This window comes from Salmo trutta, chromosome 37 (genome assembly GCF_901001165.1).
Source record: "Salmo trutta chromosome 37, fSalTru1.1, whole genome shotgun sequence".
Taxonomy (NCBI): domain Eukaryota; kingdom Metazoa; phylum Chordata; class Actinopteri; order Salmoniformes; family Salmonidae; genus Salmo; species Salmo trutta.
In genome coordinates this window covers 19,839,905-19,854,248 of record NC_042993.1, presented here as the reverse complement: position 1 = coordinate 19,854,248, position 14,344 = coordinate 19,839,905, and the positions used below count along the sequence as shown (strand labels likewise).

Below are 14,344 nucleotides of genomic sequence, written 5' to 3'. Positions count from 1 at the left end.
CGGGAGGCCCAGCCTCAACCCTTCACCAAAACAGTGGTGGGGTGACTAATTGTTGGAACTGCAGATGTTAAGAATAATTATTTTTTTTTACGAATTCTTTGGTGTTCATTTCAAAACCAAAATGTTGCAAAAATCTCAGCAGTACCTTTATACAAAATTGCACCATTGAATATTGTGATTTTTTTTGGGCTATAATTATGCTATGGTAATATTATCCCACCCCTAATGCATTTATGTCAAGATAGCAAACATAAGACTGTAATAAATGGTTGTGTATTTAGTTATGGTGTGTAATGAATTCTGTAGATTTAAGTCAATAATTACCAAGTTAATATCTTGCATTATGACAGTCATTGCTCATTCGACTCATTTTGTGCAACCACAGGCATGTCATTTTGATGTCATTGAATAGTCAATTTTAGGCATCTTGTCAAACTACTAACTGTAGCATTAGCTGTACAATGACAATGCTGTGTGTACTGATACTGTGTTTTGATTACCAACACTGAGCTAGTCACTATTACAGGCTTTTCCGCTTCAGTAACAAGGATGAGTGAATTTATCTACAAATAAAACATTCCTGACACCAGGTCACATTAAAAATACAATACTTGCACAACTTCAATAATTAGTGCACTGACCAGGTTAATGTGCTACCAGCATATCTTTTAGGTTATTTTACAAATGCAAAAATTCTATATTTGCAAGTTTGTATACTTAGTTCTGACAATGTAATAATTCACCTGCAAATCGGTTTTGAGCTTTCCTCTTTTGGGTCACTTTATAAGACGTGACTCAGAAGGGTGAACGTGAGAGAGAAAGGTAAGGGTCTGTTCCACACCTGTAATCTAGGATTACACAAACCTGGTCTGCAACACGGGATCTTTGAGTGATCACCAGGACATATTTCAAAAATCTGTGTGTCTGAGGGTGTTATGCCTTTGGTGCAAATTCAAGAAATGCAGCAAAATCTAGCCTAACATTGACTCAACGATTTTAAGTACTTATTGTGCCCACATTAATGCTTGTGATAGCATTTTCTTGACCAGAATACCTCCAGTCTTAACCCCTTATTTTCGGGGGGGGGGGGTTGCATCAGACGACACTGACCCACCTTTGGTGATGCAAATCCATGCCAAAATGCATAGTGGAGCGAAACCAATGAAACCCAGACAGTGTGGACAGCCAAAAACCAGTGAACAGAGAGAGCACAGACAACAGCCAAGGCATTCTTTTTCCCCCTCTTCATTAGGTACAGAGAGACAGTCACAAATACAGTGTGTGAACATGAGTTTGTCAGAGACTGAGCAGTGCAGTACAGATAGGAAAGGAAAGGAGTCCAGACAGATGGAGAATAAAAAGAAAGACAGTAACACAGAAACTCAGCCAGCGTGCTGGCCACAACTGGGCCAATGACAAAGGGAGATGAGACAACAGTCCAAAGAGAAAGGAAGAGACAGGCACTGGTGACTACGAGGAGGGTATGGTTCTTTCTCTCTAGAAAGGAAAGGGGGGGGCACACAATCGTTGTGGCAGTTCAGGCAGACCGAATTCAGAGTGTACTGGGTTTTCCAGAAATCTAACGAGTCCAATTTATCTGAAATAGAGAGACGGAGCAATGGCAATTTAACACTTCAAATAATATGGTTATTGTCGTCATGGGGGTGTAAACTCACAGCAAACCTGCAATCCATGCAACTCCAAAACACACCATGCATGACTGGAGTTCAATGGCAACAATTTTTCAGACTCGTTTTCATTATCTCCAGTACAACACCAGTGTCAACATGTGAAAACAGCACATTTAAGTTGTTAAAATGTAAAGTTCTACCTGATGATAACATCAAAAGTTAAGTGATTTCCAAACAATGATTCATGTTGATGTGGAGAGCAAGAAAATACTTTCCCTTGGGCTAGAAACTCACTGGTGTGTTTTACTTTTATTAATCCTGTGAGAAGCATCATTTCTTTAGTACCTTTAACCACAGATCATAGAAATGCTAAATTTTCACATATGTAGACACTGGTTTGGTGCTGGAGATAAATGATGTTAAAGTGGCGGAATTGCCTTTTTAGTGTATTACAGTAGAACACTGGGATACTCAAACTTGTAGTTGAATTAGACTGAAAGAAATTGCCCAACAAAACAAGCAGATAACATACACACAAGCTGCAAATCAATAGTTCCAAATAGAATCCCTGACCTAGACTAGAGTCAAACGCATTGATTCCCTTAAAAACATAATTTGTGTCCACGGTTACGTGTGATAGTGTGCGAGCCATATCTACATAAAGTCTGTGTTCGTGTCTTGTGTTGTGCCGTTGCCAAGGTGACAGCTCACATCCGTTACTTTGCAGAAGTGAGTGATAAGATATCAAGGGGAAAGCTCAACGTCTCTGGATACATTCTTCTACCACTGCAGATTTACTTTTAGCTACCATATGCTTGTATCCATCTACTATGTGCCTATCCCTAGTCAGAATAAAATGGTATGTGTGCATGGTAGGTTATGCCTCAACACATTTTTTAGTGTGATACATTTTCCAGCACAGACATCCAAAGTCTACCAGAGCACATTCCACTACAATAGTTCCCTAGCAACTCAACTTGTACCATCCTCTTATGACAGTCTGCATACCGTTACTGAATCATACTGTTATTAACACACTCCAGTCCAACCCACACCACAACAGGCATCTAAATGAGTATTTACATGGAGGTCATGTCATTGAGGGCATGGTCCAACTCCTCACTAATGGCTTTGTACTTCAATTTCTGTGCATAGAGCTCATCTGTGGGCGCACAGAGGGGGAGAGGAGAATGCCAAGGGGGATGAGAGAAAGACAAAGCCAGAGAGAGGGCACAGGAGGGAGAGTACAGTTTATAACACCTTGTGTGAATTACAACAATGTGGAGAGTAAGAGTCCTACCTTCCAGGTCATCAATGGTCTTTTCCAGTTTGGCCACTGATCTCTCAGCAAACTCAGCACGGGTTTCAGCCTATGGGAAAGTAAAACAAGTTTATTAAACCCCCCCACCACAGCAATCCAGGCACATACCACAGCATCAGTCATCAACCATTCAGAGATTCATGATAGGCGTTTTTGGGGAATCTCACCTCTTTGAGTTTGTCGGTCAGGATCTTGATCTCCTCCTCATACTTGTCCTCTTTCTGGGAGTACTGTAGGGGACAAAGGAAGAGAAAAGCCAATCAGAGAACCACACGTTTGGGACACTAGGGAGTCCTCGGGCTTATTCAGGACAGCACATCAGAGCGTTCGCATAGAACAGCCATGATTCTTCTGTCATGTAGTAGAAAGATGGCGGGACATCTGCGACTGTAATTAGGAACAGATACTGACCTGCAAAGAAACCCCCTGGGAAGGGGGTTGGCCTACAATTAGGAGAAACAGATTCTTATTATTCCTCATTCCTTTTGAGTACTCAGTCTGCTGTACTATGAGTATATTTGTGTGTGTGTGTGTGTGACGAAACAGGTTGCCAGTGGCAACTCTACCACCACAGACAGAAGGGGTAACCCAGACAAGTCGCGGGGCTATCCGTTTAGAATGTTCACCACCAAATATGGTAGCGAGAGGAAGTCCAGTCCGGGCAGTGAGAGGATGGAATTAGGTGAAGCTGGGCCGACATTTGTTCCCAAAACTAGAATCTGTTATGGACACAGTGCAAAGTTTGAGACCTGACGCTTTGCCAAAGTTAAAAACGTGCGTTGTTGGGAGTGCAAGGTCAAATTAAGTTTGTGCACACTTCAGAGGGAGTGTTCCCTAATGGAAATATATACTACAACGCACCAATAAAATCTCACTAGTACATGTTTGGCCCACCTCCTTGCTTGTTCTGCCTACTACGCTTAATTTGCTCCCACTAAACGACACAGATGAACTCTTTGGTTAGTTATAAATATCTTTGCTACCACCTTTGTGCAGACCGAGCTGCAACAGTGCAGTGGGAAGGCATGGGCTCATCAAGCTGTGAAGCTTTTGAGAAAAGGAGGTATGTAGACTGATCGTGTGACTCAACATGCCTGAAGAGTTAGAAAAACGGTCCATCTCTATCTGTGCAGCTTTCAATGCAGCTAGAGTTTGGGTGGGAGAAAAAGAAGAATGAAAACAAGCTTCTCTCGTCAGATGACATCATTGGCAGACACTCGTTTGGCAATGGGAGTTTGCTGAAAAGGCCTCTTTCTCTGAGCTACAGAGCACTGGTGTTGTGCAGTAGTGTCATCACCCTGGGGGGGGGGGGGGGGGGGGGTTAGGAGAGATGTGGGTTTGCATTCTTGCAGCTGCAAAGTCAGGGTGTGGCCTCTTATCCAGAAGACCTTAATGATTACACCACAGCAGACAACCACCATGCAGACTCCCTCCCTGCCCTGAAACGCCTTAGTTAGAACCTGTCCTGGTACCCCTCAGATGGGAGAAAGAGATGGATGTTCAGGATTGAGGAGTCCCCGGTGAGCTGGTTTTGATGCCTGCTCATATGTACTTCCTCGTTCCACTTTTTAATGGCAACAGGAGAGAATATCTGTGTGTCTGGATTTTCCTCAGGGTTGGCGAGCCTTCTAGAGCTGTTAGAGTACTTGTCTACATTCCAGGCAATCTAACATCTGACTTTGTTGTTGACTGGGAATTTGTGATGCTGGCAGTTTGATTGGTCGGTTCACCCAAACAGAGATCAGCTTATGGTGCACATGCATGTGGTTACGGGAGCAGGAACCAAACCGGTTCTGGGGGATGTCTGAAACACAACTGACTTGCTGTGGGAGTGACAATGCCAGACACCATTACAAGGCAAACAGGTCTGCCTCTACTTTGATAAATTAAGTAAGTTGATTACACATGGCATTATAGACTAAAGCCAAGCATTCTGTAGCATATAACAGTACACATGCTTATTAAAACATTACGAATACTTATCCCTTCTCAAAGGACACCAAACGTTTCAAATTCAGGTTATGCACAACATCCCGGGTTATGGTCATCATATTGTAGTTAGACATTCACCAGCAACACTCATTTTCCATTCCCCTCATTTCAGTTCAATAAGACTTAGGTGGTCAATGGACCTGTGGTTTTCTCCAGGACTGGCCTGGGTGCATTTACGTTCAGTTCCAAACAACATGCAGGGTTTCCCCTCCCTCTGTCCTACCTTCTCAGCTTGGGCTTCCAGGGACTTTAAGTTATTGCTGACATTTTTCAGCTCCTCCTCCAACTCGGCGCATTTGCTGCAGTATTTTGTTTTTTTCGCGTTTCATTTGGGGTTGGGGTTTTAACAGGGTGTGGGAATAGGGGGATGAGGAAGAGGGAGTGAGGAAAATGAGGACAAAGGTCAATGGATAAAGTGGGGGGGGGTAAAGAAAAGACGTGACAATGAACAGGGGAATTAGAGGGTGGGGGTAGAGACAACAGACGGAGAGATTTACAAAGAGAAAAACAAGGAGAGAAAGGCATGAACTTTAACCTCAGAGGAATGGGACCCAGACCATGGCCATTCTAACTACAAACTAAATAATATCCCAACAATACAAAGCATAGACTTATACAAATCCCTGATAAACCAAGGGAAAATGTTTGTGTTCAAGTACTCTTAGTAAACGTGGAATATGGAGAGCCTGTAGGACTCGATAAAGCTGGGTAAATTCATGCGGATGATATGCAGAGAGTTTGAGAAGGAGAAGTGAAAATGAGCACACATGAGAAGGGGAAAGGATCGCGGAGGCAGCGGCTATACAATTACAGAGGTCAATCATGCAGCCAGATGAACGCAGGAATTTATGTTAGCGAGGGTAGGAGGACTGAAAATCCTTGTGAGCATTCCTGGTCCTCACAAACCAGGTTCAGAGGGTCGTGTTTATGGACATCTGTAATGAAGACCCCAGTTAGACCCGTCGAGGGTCCCCATAAGGCACCATTCTGTGTCCTGTAGTTGGTAAGAACAGGGAGAAAGTACCTTGTCCTCAGATGCCTGCAGGCTCTTCAGTGATTGGTCGAAACCCCTCAGCTGCTCCTCCAACCTCCGGGCGTTGCTGTTAGTGAGTGGGGTGGGGGGGGGGTCACATGACACAGAAGCACATGCAGAAAGAGAGCGAAAGAACGAGAGAAAACGGACAGAGAAAGACATAAGATAGAGGGAAAGAGAAAATGGTAACCGACAAAGGGACATGTCGGTATGGTAAACCCACGACACATGCACATACATACACACACACGGGGAGAGGACAGATTGGATATTGTCATGGTACTGTTACGGCATTCCCACTTTTATGCTAATGACAACGTGCTAGTCCAGTGTCGTGCTAGCAGACATTTGAATACATATTTCAGCTATACTACAGGTAATTACAAAAGTAACAGCATCGTTCTGTTGCATCGTGAATGCAGCAGATAAACATTAGAAGCACCTCCAGTTTACTGTTTAGTAACAACAAATCTTCAAAACATGTAAAAGTAACATAAAAGTGGGTGTGCAGTTCCTACTAAAGTGACGAGTGAACGCGTCATGCAAAGCCGTGTTGGGCCCAGTTAAGTAACGCCATGCAAAATGTGGCTGAAACCCATCGTGGCTTTAAACTTACTTCTGCAGTGTAAGAGTGAGGGAACTGGTGGGTGTGTTCTGCTTCAAGCTTAAGCAGATGCAGTGTATGACTGTAGGTGAGAGGTACAGTGATATGTATAAAATCATCAATGTGAGAAAGCGACTCACCCCTCGGCCAGCTCTGCCCTCTCCTCTGTACGCTCCAGATCACCCTCAATGATCACCAGCTTACGAGCCACCTGTAGGGGTAGAGAGGAGGCAGAGAGCAAAGGAAGTGAACAATTTGAAAAGAGCAAGAGAACGAAAGTGGCGGCGAAGCATGGTCCAAGACTTCTTCAGAAGCCACATCAGAGCCTCGTTCTAGATGTGTGACCGTGTGTTGGGGGGGGGGTCTGATCAGCTCACCTCCTCATACTTGCGGTCGGCCTCCTCAGCGATGTGCTTGGCCTCCTTCAGCTGGATCTCCTGCATCTCCATCTTCTCCTCATCCTTGGAGGCCCTGTTCTCAATCACCTTCATACCCCTGAGAGAAAGGAGGTAGAGAGAAATATGGGCATGAGTCTCAAAAAAGTGTTTGCCTTAATAACCATATTACAGTGTATTGCAGGCCGTAGCTTTCTGCACAGGAAATACTGTAGGAGAGAAACCGGTGAGCACATGTCTCTGTATAGTCTGGTGGCAAACTAACTCTACAGCTCTCCTCTTCTGCTGAAATGTGGTGTCAGGACCCTCTAATGCAGGCCAGATCAGAGGGGCACTGATACAAAAGAGGTCAGGGGGAAGTGTGTGTGTGAGAGAGAGTCCTAGCCTATATACACAAACCTGTTCATTACCCACAAACCTGTGCATTACCCACAGGGTAAACCCTCAAATAGGCTACTTCCAGCTTACATCCACCAATGACCTTCTCCCACATCCTCTCTGCTTTTAAACCCTGACAAGAAATCAAAAGCCTCCCACTTAGAGAAACAAGAAGTGGCATCAGAGGAAGTGAGGTGACCCGGTGAGGACTGAGCACACTGCCCCACCTCCACCCATTCAAAAAAACACACACCTCTCGCTCTCATCTGCAGCTTTTTCTGCCTCCTCCAGTTTCTGCAGAGCGGTGGCCAGTCTCTCCTGGGCCCTGTCCAACTCCTCCTCAACCAGCTGGATACGCCTGTTCAGAGAGGCCACCTCAGCCTCAGCCTGGATGGGGACAGAGGTTATTGAGAAGTAATGTACACCATAAGCTCACAAATGCCCTTTGACACCTCTTCCAACACAGACAGCACATCATGACATACCAGTACCTTTAAATGACGATAAGGATACATTTCACATCACCTCAACCTTTGATATAGAGGAGGATTACAGAGTGACGTAGCCTACAATCCCACAACACACTGGTAGAGTGAGAGTTACTATGACATAACAACCAGCAGTTATACTCACACACACAGTCCTGTTAAAGGACACACCTCTCCCTCAGCCTGTATGCATGGGTGAAGAGAGAAGCAGCACTCTCCACTGAACTAGAACCGAGCTGGGAAAGTGAGAGTGTGCGCTCAGAGTCTTTGTAATGGACACCAACCCATCACATTTCATCACCATAAGAGTTGGATACACTAACGCACACAGCGAATCTCTCCCCAATTGATGTGGCCATGAATGGCACTAATTGGGCACACCAGCCTAGATGACTGTGCTGCCTACCCTGGGTGGGTCGGGTATGGAAAAGCAAGGGAGAGAGAGAATGCACTGAGACGGATGAGGGGAAGGTTAAAGCACTTCGAGTGAATAAATGTTTTAGTGCCTTGTAGAAAGTAGCCTGGCTGTTCTCACTCTCTATGCCTTGGAGCAGAGGAATAATGCGGTGTCAGAAAGAGAGAGCAGAAGACAAAGAGCAGTGAGAGAAGGATAGGAGGCTTATTAAGCCTTAGATAGCCACAACCAGATGGCCAGATCAGAAGATGGACCAGAAGGAGGCTAACACTTACACAGCTCAGTATATACTGCAAAGCACATTGAGGATTAGGACTGTCTGTTACTTGTAATACCTCCATGGTCAGTTGCTAAATTGTATGCATGCACCATCTAGTAAATGTGGATGAGACCAATCATAAATGGGTAAAGCGTTTGACCAACTATAGAGCTGGGTGCCATGATGCTGCTGCTACTACTACTACTACTTCTGTGTTTTCAAATACTGCCCAGGAGACGCTAGCATGACGGCCATATTGAGACACACAGACCACCAAACTAAAAACAGAAGGGGTGCATAAGCAATGACATCACCTTTCAGATGTAGATGTATACGGCAACACTTGATTAACTACCCCTACTACACACAAACACAACCTGCTGTGGTTGCATGAAAGAACGACTTCGGAGCACAGACAACCCCGGTTGCCATGGCACTGGCATGCAAGTGTTTGACAGCCTTTATGAAGAATGGCCCTCTCACCAACGTAGGCCAGCGCCATAGAGATATGCAAATCGGCATCCCCTCAACAGTCCTGGCCCCTCCGGATCCCTCGCACCCTTGAAATATTTCTCGGTCACCAAAAGAAAAGAGTGCCATAAGTTAGCTACTTCCTGTCTGATCAAGCACATTCTGGGAGGTGGTATTTTGCAGCCATGGTGGTGGATGTATGAATTAATATTAGAGGTCAACCGATTATGGTTTTTCAACGCCGATACCAATTATGGGAGGACCAAAAAAATATATATAATATAAATATATATATATATATATATACACATACATATACTGCTCAAAAAAATAAAGGGAACACTAACATAACACATCCTAGATCTGAATGAATGAAATAATCTTATTAAAGACTTTTCTTTACATAGTTGAATGTGCTGACAACAAAATAATCAATGGAAATCCAATTTATCAACCCATGGAGGTCTGGATTTGGAGTCACACTCAAAATTAAAGTGGGAAACCACACTACAGGCTGATCCAACTTTGATGTAATGTCCTTAAAACAAGTCAAATGAGGCTCAGTAGTGTGTGTGGCCTCCACGTGCCTGTGTGACCTCCCTAACAATGCCTGGGCATGCTCCTGATGAGGTGGCGGATGGTCTCCTGAGGGATCTCCTCCCAGACCTGGACTAAAGCATCCGCCAACTCCTGGACAGTCTGTGGTGCAACGTGGCGTTGGTGGATGGAGCGAGACATGATGTCCCAGATGTGGTCAATTGGATTCAGGGCGGGCCAGTCCATAGCATCAATGCCTTCCTCTTGCAGGAACTGCTGACACACTCCAGCCACATGAGGTCTAGCATTGTCTTGCATTAGGAGGAACCCAGGGCCAACCGCACCAGCATATGGTCTCACAAGGGGTCTGAGGATCTCATCTCGGTACCTAATGGCAGTCAGGCTACCTCTGGCGAGCACATAGAGGGCTGTGCGGCCCCCCAAAGAAACCCCACCCCACACCATGACTGACCCACCGCCAAACCGGTCATGCTGGAGGATGTTGCAGGCAGCAGAACGTTTTCCACGGCGTCTCCAGACTCTGTCACATGTCCTCAGTGTGAACCTGCTTCATCTGTGAAGCGCACAGGGCGCCAGTGGCGAATTTGCCAATCTTGGTGTTCTCTGGCAAATGCCAAACGTCCTGCACGGTGTTGGGCTGTAAGCACAACCCCCACCTGTGGACGTCGGGCCCTCATACCACCCTCATGGAGTCTGTTTCTGACCATTTGAGCAGACACATGCACATTTGTGGCCTGCTGGAGGTCATTTTGCAGGGCTCTGGCAGTGCTCCTCCTGCTCCTCCTTGCACAAAGGCGGAGGTAGCGGTCCTGCTGCCTGGTTGTTGCCCTCCTACGGCCTCCTCCACGTCTCCTGATGTACTGGCCTGTTTCCTGGTAGCGCCTCCATGCTCTGGACACTACGCTGACAGACACAGCAAACCTTCTTGCCACAGCTCGCATTGATGTGCCATCCTGGATAAGCTGCACTACCTGAGCCACTTGTGTGGGTTGTAGACTCCATCTCATGCTACCACTAGAGTGAAAGCACCGCCAGGATTCAAAAGTGACCAAAACATCAGCCAGGAAGCATAAGAACTGAGAAGTGGTCTGTGGTCACCACCTGCCGAACCACTCCTTTATTGGGGGTGTCTTGCTAATTGCCTATAATTTCCACCTGTTGTCTATTCCATTTGCACAACAGCATGTGAAATTGATTGTCAATCAGTGTTGCTTCCTAAGTGGACAGTTTGATTTCACAGAAGTGTGATTGACTTGGAGTTACATTGTGTTGTTTAAGTGTTCCCTTTATTTTTTTGAGCAGTGTATATATATAAAATAATGATAATTACAATCCTTAATGAACACTTATTTGAACTTAATACATAAAATCTACTTAATTTCAAATAAATAATGAAACATGTTCAATTTGGTTTAAATAATGCAAAAACAGTGTTGGAGAAGAAAGTAAAAGTGCAATATGTGCCATGTAAAAAAGCTAACGTTTAAGTTCCTTGCTCAGAACATGAGAACATATGAAAGCTGGTGGTTCCTTTTAACATGAGTCTTCAATATTCCCAGTTAAGAAGTTTTAGGTTGTAGTCATTATAGGACTATTTCTCTCTATACCATTTGTATTTCATATACCTTTGACTATTGGATGTTCTTATAGGTACTTTAATATTGCCAGCCTAATCTCGGGAGTTGATAGGTTTGAAGTCATAAACAGAGCTGTGCTTCAAGCATTGCTAAGAGCTGCTGTTTGAATGAATGCTTACGAGCCTGCTGCTGCCTACCACCACTCAGTCAGACTGCTCTATGAAATCATATACTTAATTATAATAAACACACAGAAATACAAGCCTTTGGTCATTAATATGGTCAAATCCAGAAACTATCATTTTGAAAATACGTTTATTTTTTCAGTGAAATATGGAACCGTTTCATATATTATCGAATGGGTGGCAACCATAAGTCTAAATATTGCTGTTACATTGCACAACCTTCAATGTTATGTCATAATTATGTAAAGTTCTGGCAAATTAATTACGGTCTTTGTTAGGAAGAAATGGTCTTCACACAGTTCGCAACGAGCCAGGTGGCCCAAACTGCTGCATATACCCTGACTCTGCTTGCACAGAACGCAAGAGAAGTGACAATTTCCCTAGTTAATACTGGCTGCTGACGTGAATTTATTTTGACTACATATGCAGGTTTAAAAGAAATATACTTGTGTATTGATTTTAAGAAAGGCATTGATGTTTATGGTTAGGTACATTTGTGCAACGATTGTGCTCTTTTTGCAAATGTGATTTTGTTAACTCATCACCTGTTTGGCGAAGTTGAAGTAGGCTGTGATTCGATGATAAATTAACAGGCACAGCATTGATTATATGCAACGCAGAACAAGCTAGTTAAACTAGTAATATCATCAACCATGTGTAGTTAACTAGTGACTATGTGAAGATAAGTTTAATGCTAGCTAGCAACTTACCTTGGCTCCTTGCAGCCACAAGGTCCTTTTTATGCCAAAACTCACATAACAGGTGGTCAGCCTGCCACGCAGTCTCCTCGTGGATTGCAATGTAGTCGGCATCCAAAAAGGCAGATTACCGATTGTTATGAAAACCTGAAATCGGCCCTGCCGATTAATTGGTCGACCTCTAATTGATATACTATTCTAGACTATTGGAAGTGAGGAGTACGTGTATGCATCTTCAAATTCCTCAATGGAGAACACTGTAGCGCAGAAACATTTTAGCTCTAGACGAGAATGAGGTGTCTAGTTAGCTTGGTGGTGTTTAGTGTTTGTACACCTTATGACCAAGATGCAACATGATCTGAGTCTTCAGAGGAGCTCATGTAATAGAGTAGTAGCATTTCTGAATACTGTAGACTTCCAGAAGGCTGAGTCAGACAGGTAGAATGATACAACATAACTCCTTTAGACTAGGGCTGATTTATTCTATGGGAAAAGGGCCAAACATTCATTGTCAGGTTGTCTTCCACTTAGGTAACACACAATTTTAGTTGTCAGTTCCTCTGACAAAAAAACCCCAACACAATCAGTTGGCAACCACACTTCCTGTGCACAATAGTAGAATGACTCCACGGGAGCCTTGCGCTCTGTCTCACCCGCTTCCAAAGCAGGCCTCTGTGCTAGAGTATAACTGTTGACCAAGAGACCCTCTCATTTTAAAAACTGACTGTCCACTGTGTAGGCCATATATCCAATTACTGTGTTGCATTTGTTTTGCGCCAAATAACAGTAGCACTTGTGTGCCTCCTTGAAAAAGACGCTGAGCGCATATCAGTGACAGAATTCATGTCTTGTAGGAGTTTTATCATGAGATGAAAAGAGAAAACCATACGGCTTTGTATCATCGGCGTTTGACCAAGTTACCCTCAAATTTAACCACAGAATTACACCATAGAATTACAACTGGGGCCTGGGCCAAAGTAGTGCGCCATAACACCGCAATAAAATGTTGCACTGTGTAGCAACCCAGGCGCTTACATCACTAGCTACTAGTGAGCTTAGAGGAGGAATTTGGCAAGTTGTTGAGGGCCAAGAATTTGAAATTCCAGTTAATGGGGAAATACAGGGACAACTGACATACAAACTATTCAAAGCATTTGACCGACTTTCATATTGGAATTAGCATTACACAAATAAAAAACATATCCAATCAATGAAAGACGCAAAGACCTTTAGGTACAATTATTCATAAGATAATTGGAAATGCAGGACGCCCATAGAGATGGATCGAGGACCCATCTTTGTATCTGTGCCATTATAGCGTCTGCAACAGCATGGGCTGCGCCATAGACGGGTTGGTTGTTTACCAACAAAAATGCACAACTATGGAACAAAACAGACTGGGTTGGCTTAGATTGTTGACAACATGTAAGCTATATTTGGTCTCCAATGACTTTTGAAAACAAATACATATGCACAATGAGAACTTTGTCTCAAATATGTTTTTGGTTAGCTAGCTAATTTTAGACATATTAGCATTGACATGAACACCTCAAAACAAGACATGGTATCAAGAACATGAAACGAGCCACTTACGATTCCCCACATGGCAGTTTGTCATTCTTGTTAGCAATTTGGCCATCCAGAATAACACGCTAACTTCTGCCACAACAAAGCGCACACGTCGTTCGTCAAGTGGTCAGCTAACCCATCATGGTTGCCTAGTGGTTAGAGCGTCGGGCAAGTTACCGAAAGGTTGCTGGATGGAATCCCCGAGCTGATGAGGTAAAAATCTGCAGTTCTACCACTGAACAAGGCAGTTAACCCACTGTTCCCCGGTAGGCCATAATTGTAAATTCGAATTTATTCTTAACTGACTTGCCTAGTTAAATAAAGGTTCAAAATAAAAAATTACGTTTTTTAAATGTAATCTATTGAAACCATATGTAACAGTATAGCTTCCGTCCCTCTCCTCGCCCCCATCTGGGCTCGAACCAGGGACCCTCTGCACACATCGACAACAGCCACCCTCAAAGCATCGTTACCCATCGCTCCACAAAAGCCACGGGGAACAACTACTTCAAGGTCTCAGAGCGAGTGACGTCACCAATTGAAACGCTATTAGCACGCACCCCGCTAACCCTTCCACATCGTTTACACTCACCCCCCTTTTGACCTCCTTTTCCGCAGCAACCAGTGATCCAGGTCACGGCACCAATATAACAATATAGATTCCGTCCCTCTCCTCACCCCTAACTGGGCTCGAACCAGGGACCCTCTGCACACGTCAACAACAGCCACCCTCTAAGTATCGTTACGTCGCTCCACAAAAGCTGCGTCCC

General features: G+C 44.2%; 1 protein-coding gene across 12 annotated transcripts in view; it reads right to left on the bottom strand.

The window, feature by feature from the left end:
* The window catches only part of LOC115176601 (tropomyosin alpha-3 chain), a 28,029-nt gene that overhangs the window by 6,417 nt on the left and 7,268 nt on the right, over window positions 1–14,344 (bottom strand). For 2 of the 12 annotated variants that reach the window (XM_029736693.1, XM_029736699.1), the window contains 8 exons: window positions 7,608–7,741; window positions 6,959–7,076; window positions 6,722–6,792; window positions 5,969–6,044; window positions 3,120–3,182; window positions 2,932–3,001; window positions 2,715–2,793; window positions 1,230–1,597 (listed from right to left, as the gene is read on the bottom strand). In XM_029736693.1, the coding sequence (XP_029592553.1) occupies window positions 1,594–1,597; window positions 2,715–2,793; window positions 2,932–3,001; window positions 3,120–3,182; window positions 5,969–6,044; window positions 6,722–6,792; window positions 6,959–7,076; window positions 7,608–7,741 (615 nt within the window). In that variant the 3' untranslated portion in view covers window positions 1,230–1,593. Of the gene's footprint in view, window positions 1–1,229; window positions 1,598–2,710; window positions 2,794–2,931; window positions 3,002–3,119; window positions 3,183–5,167; window positions 5,244–5,968; window positions 6,045–6,721; window positions 6,793–6,958; window positions 7,077–7,607; window positions 7,742–14,344 lie in introns of those variants that run through there. The other 10 variants (XM_029736696.1, XM_029736702.1, XM_029736695.1 and 7 more) reach the window with 5 other exon arrangements.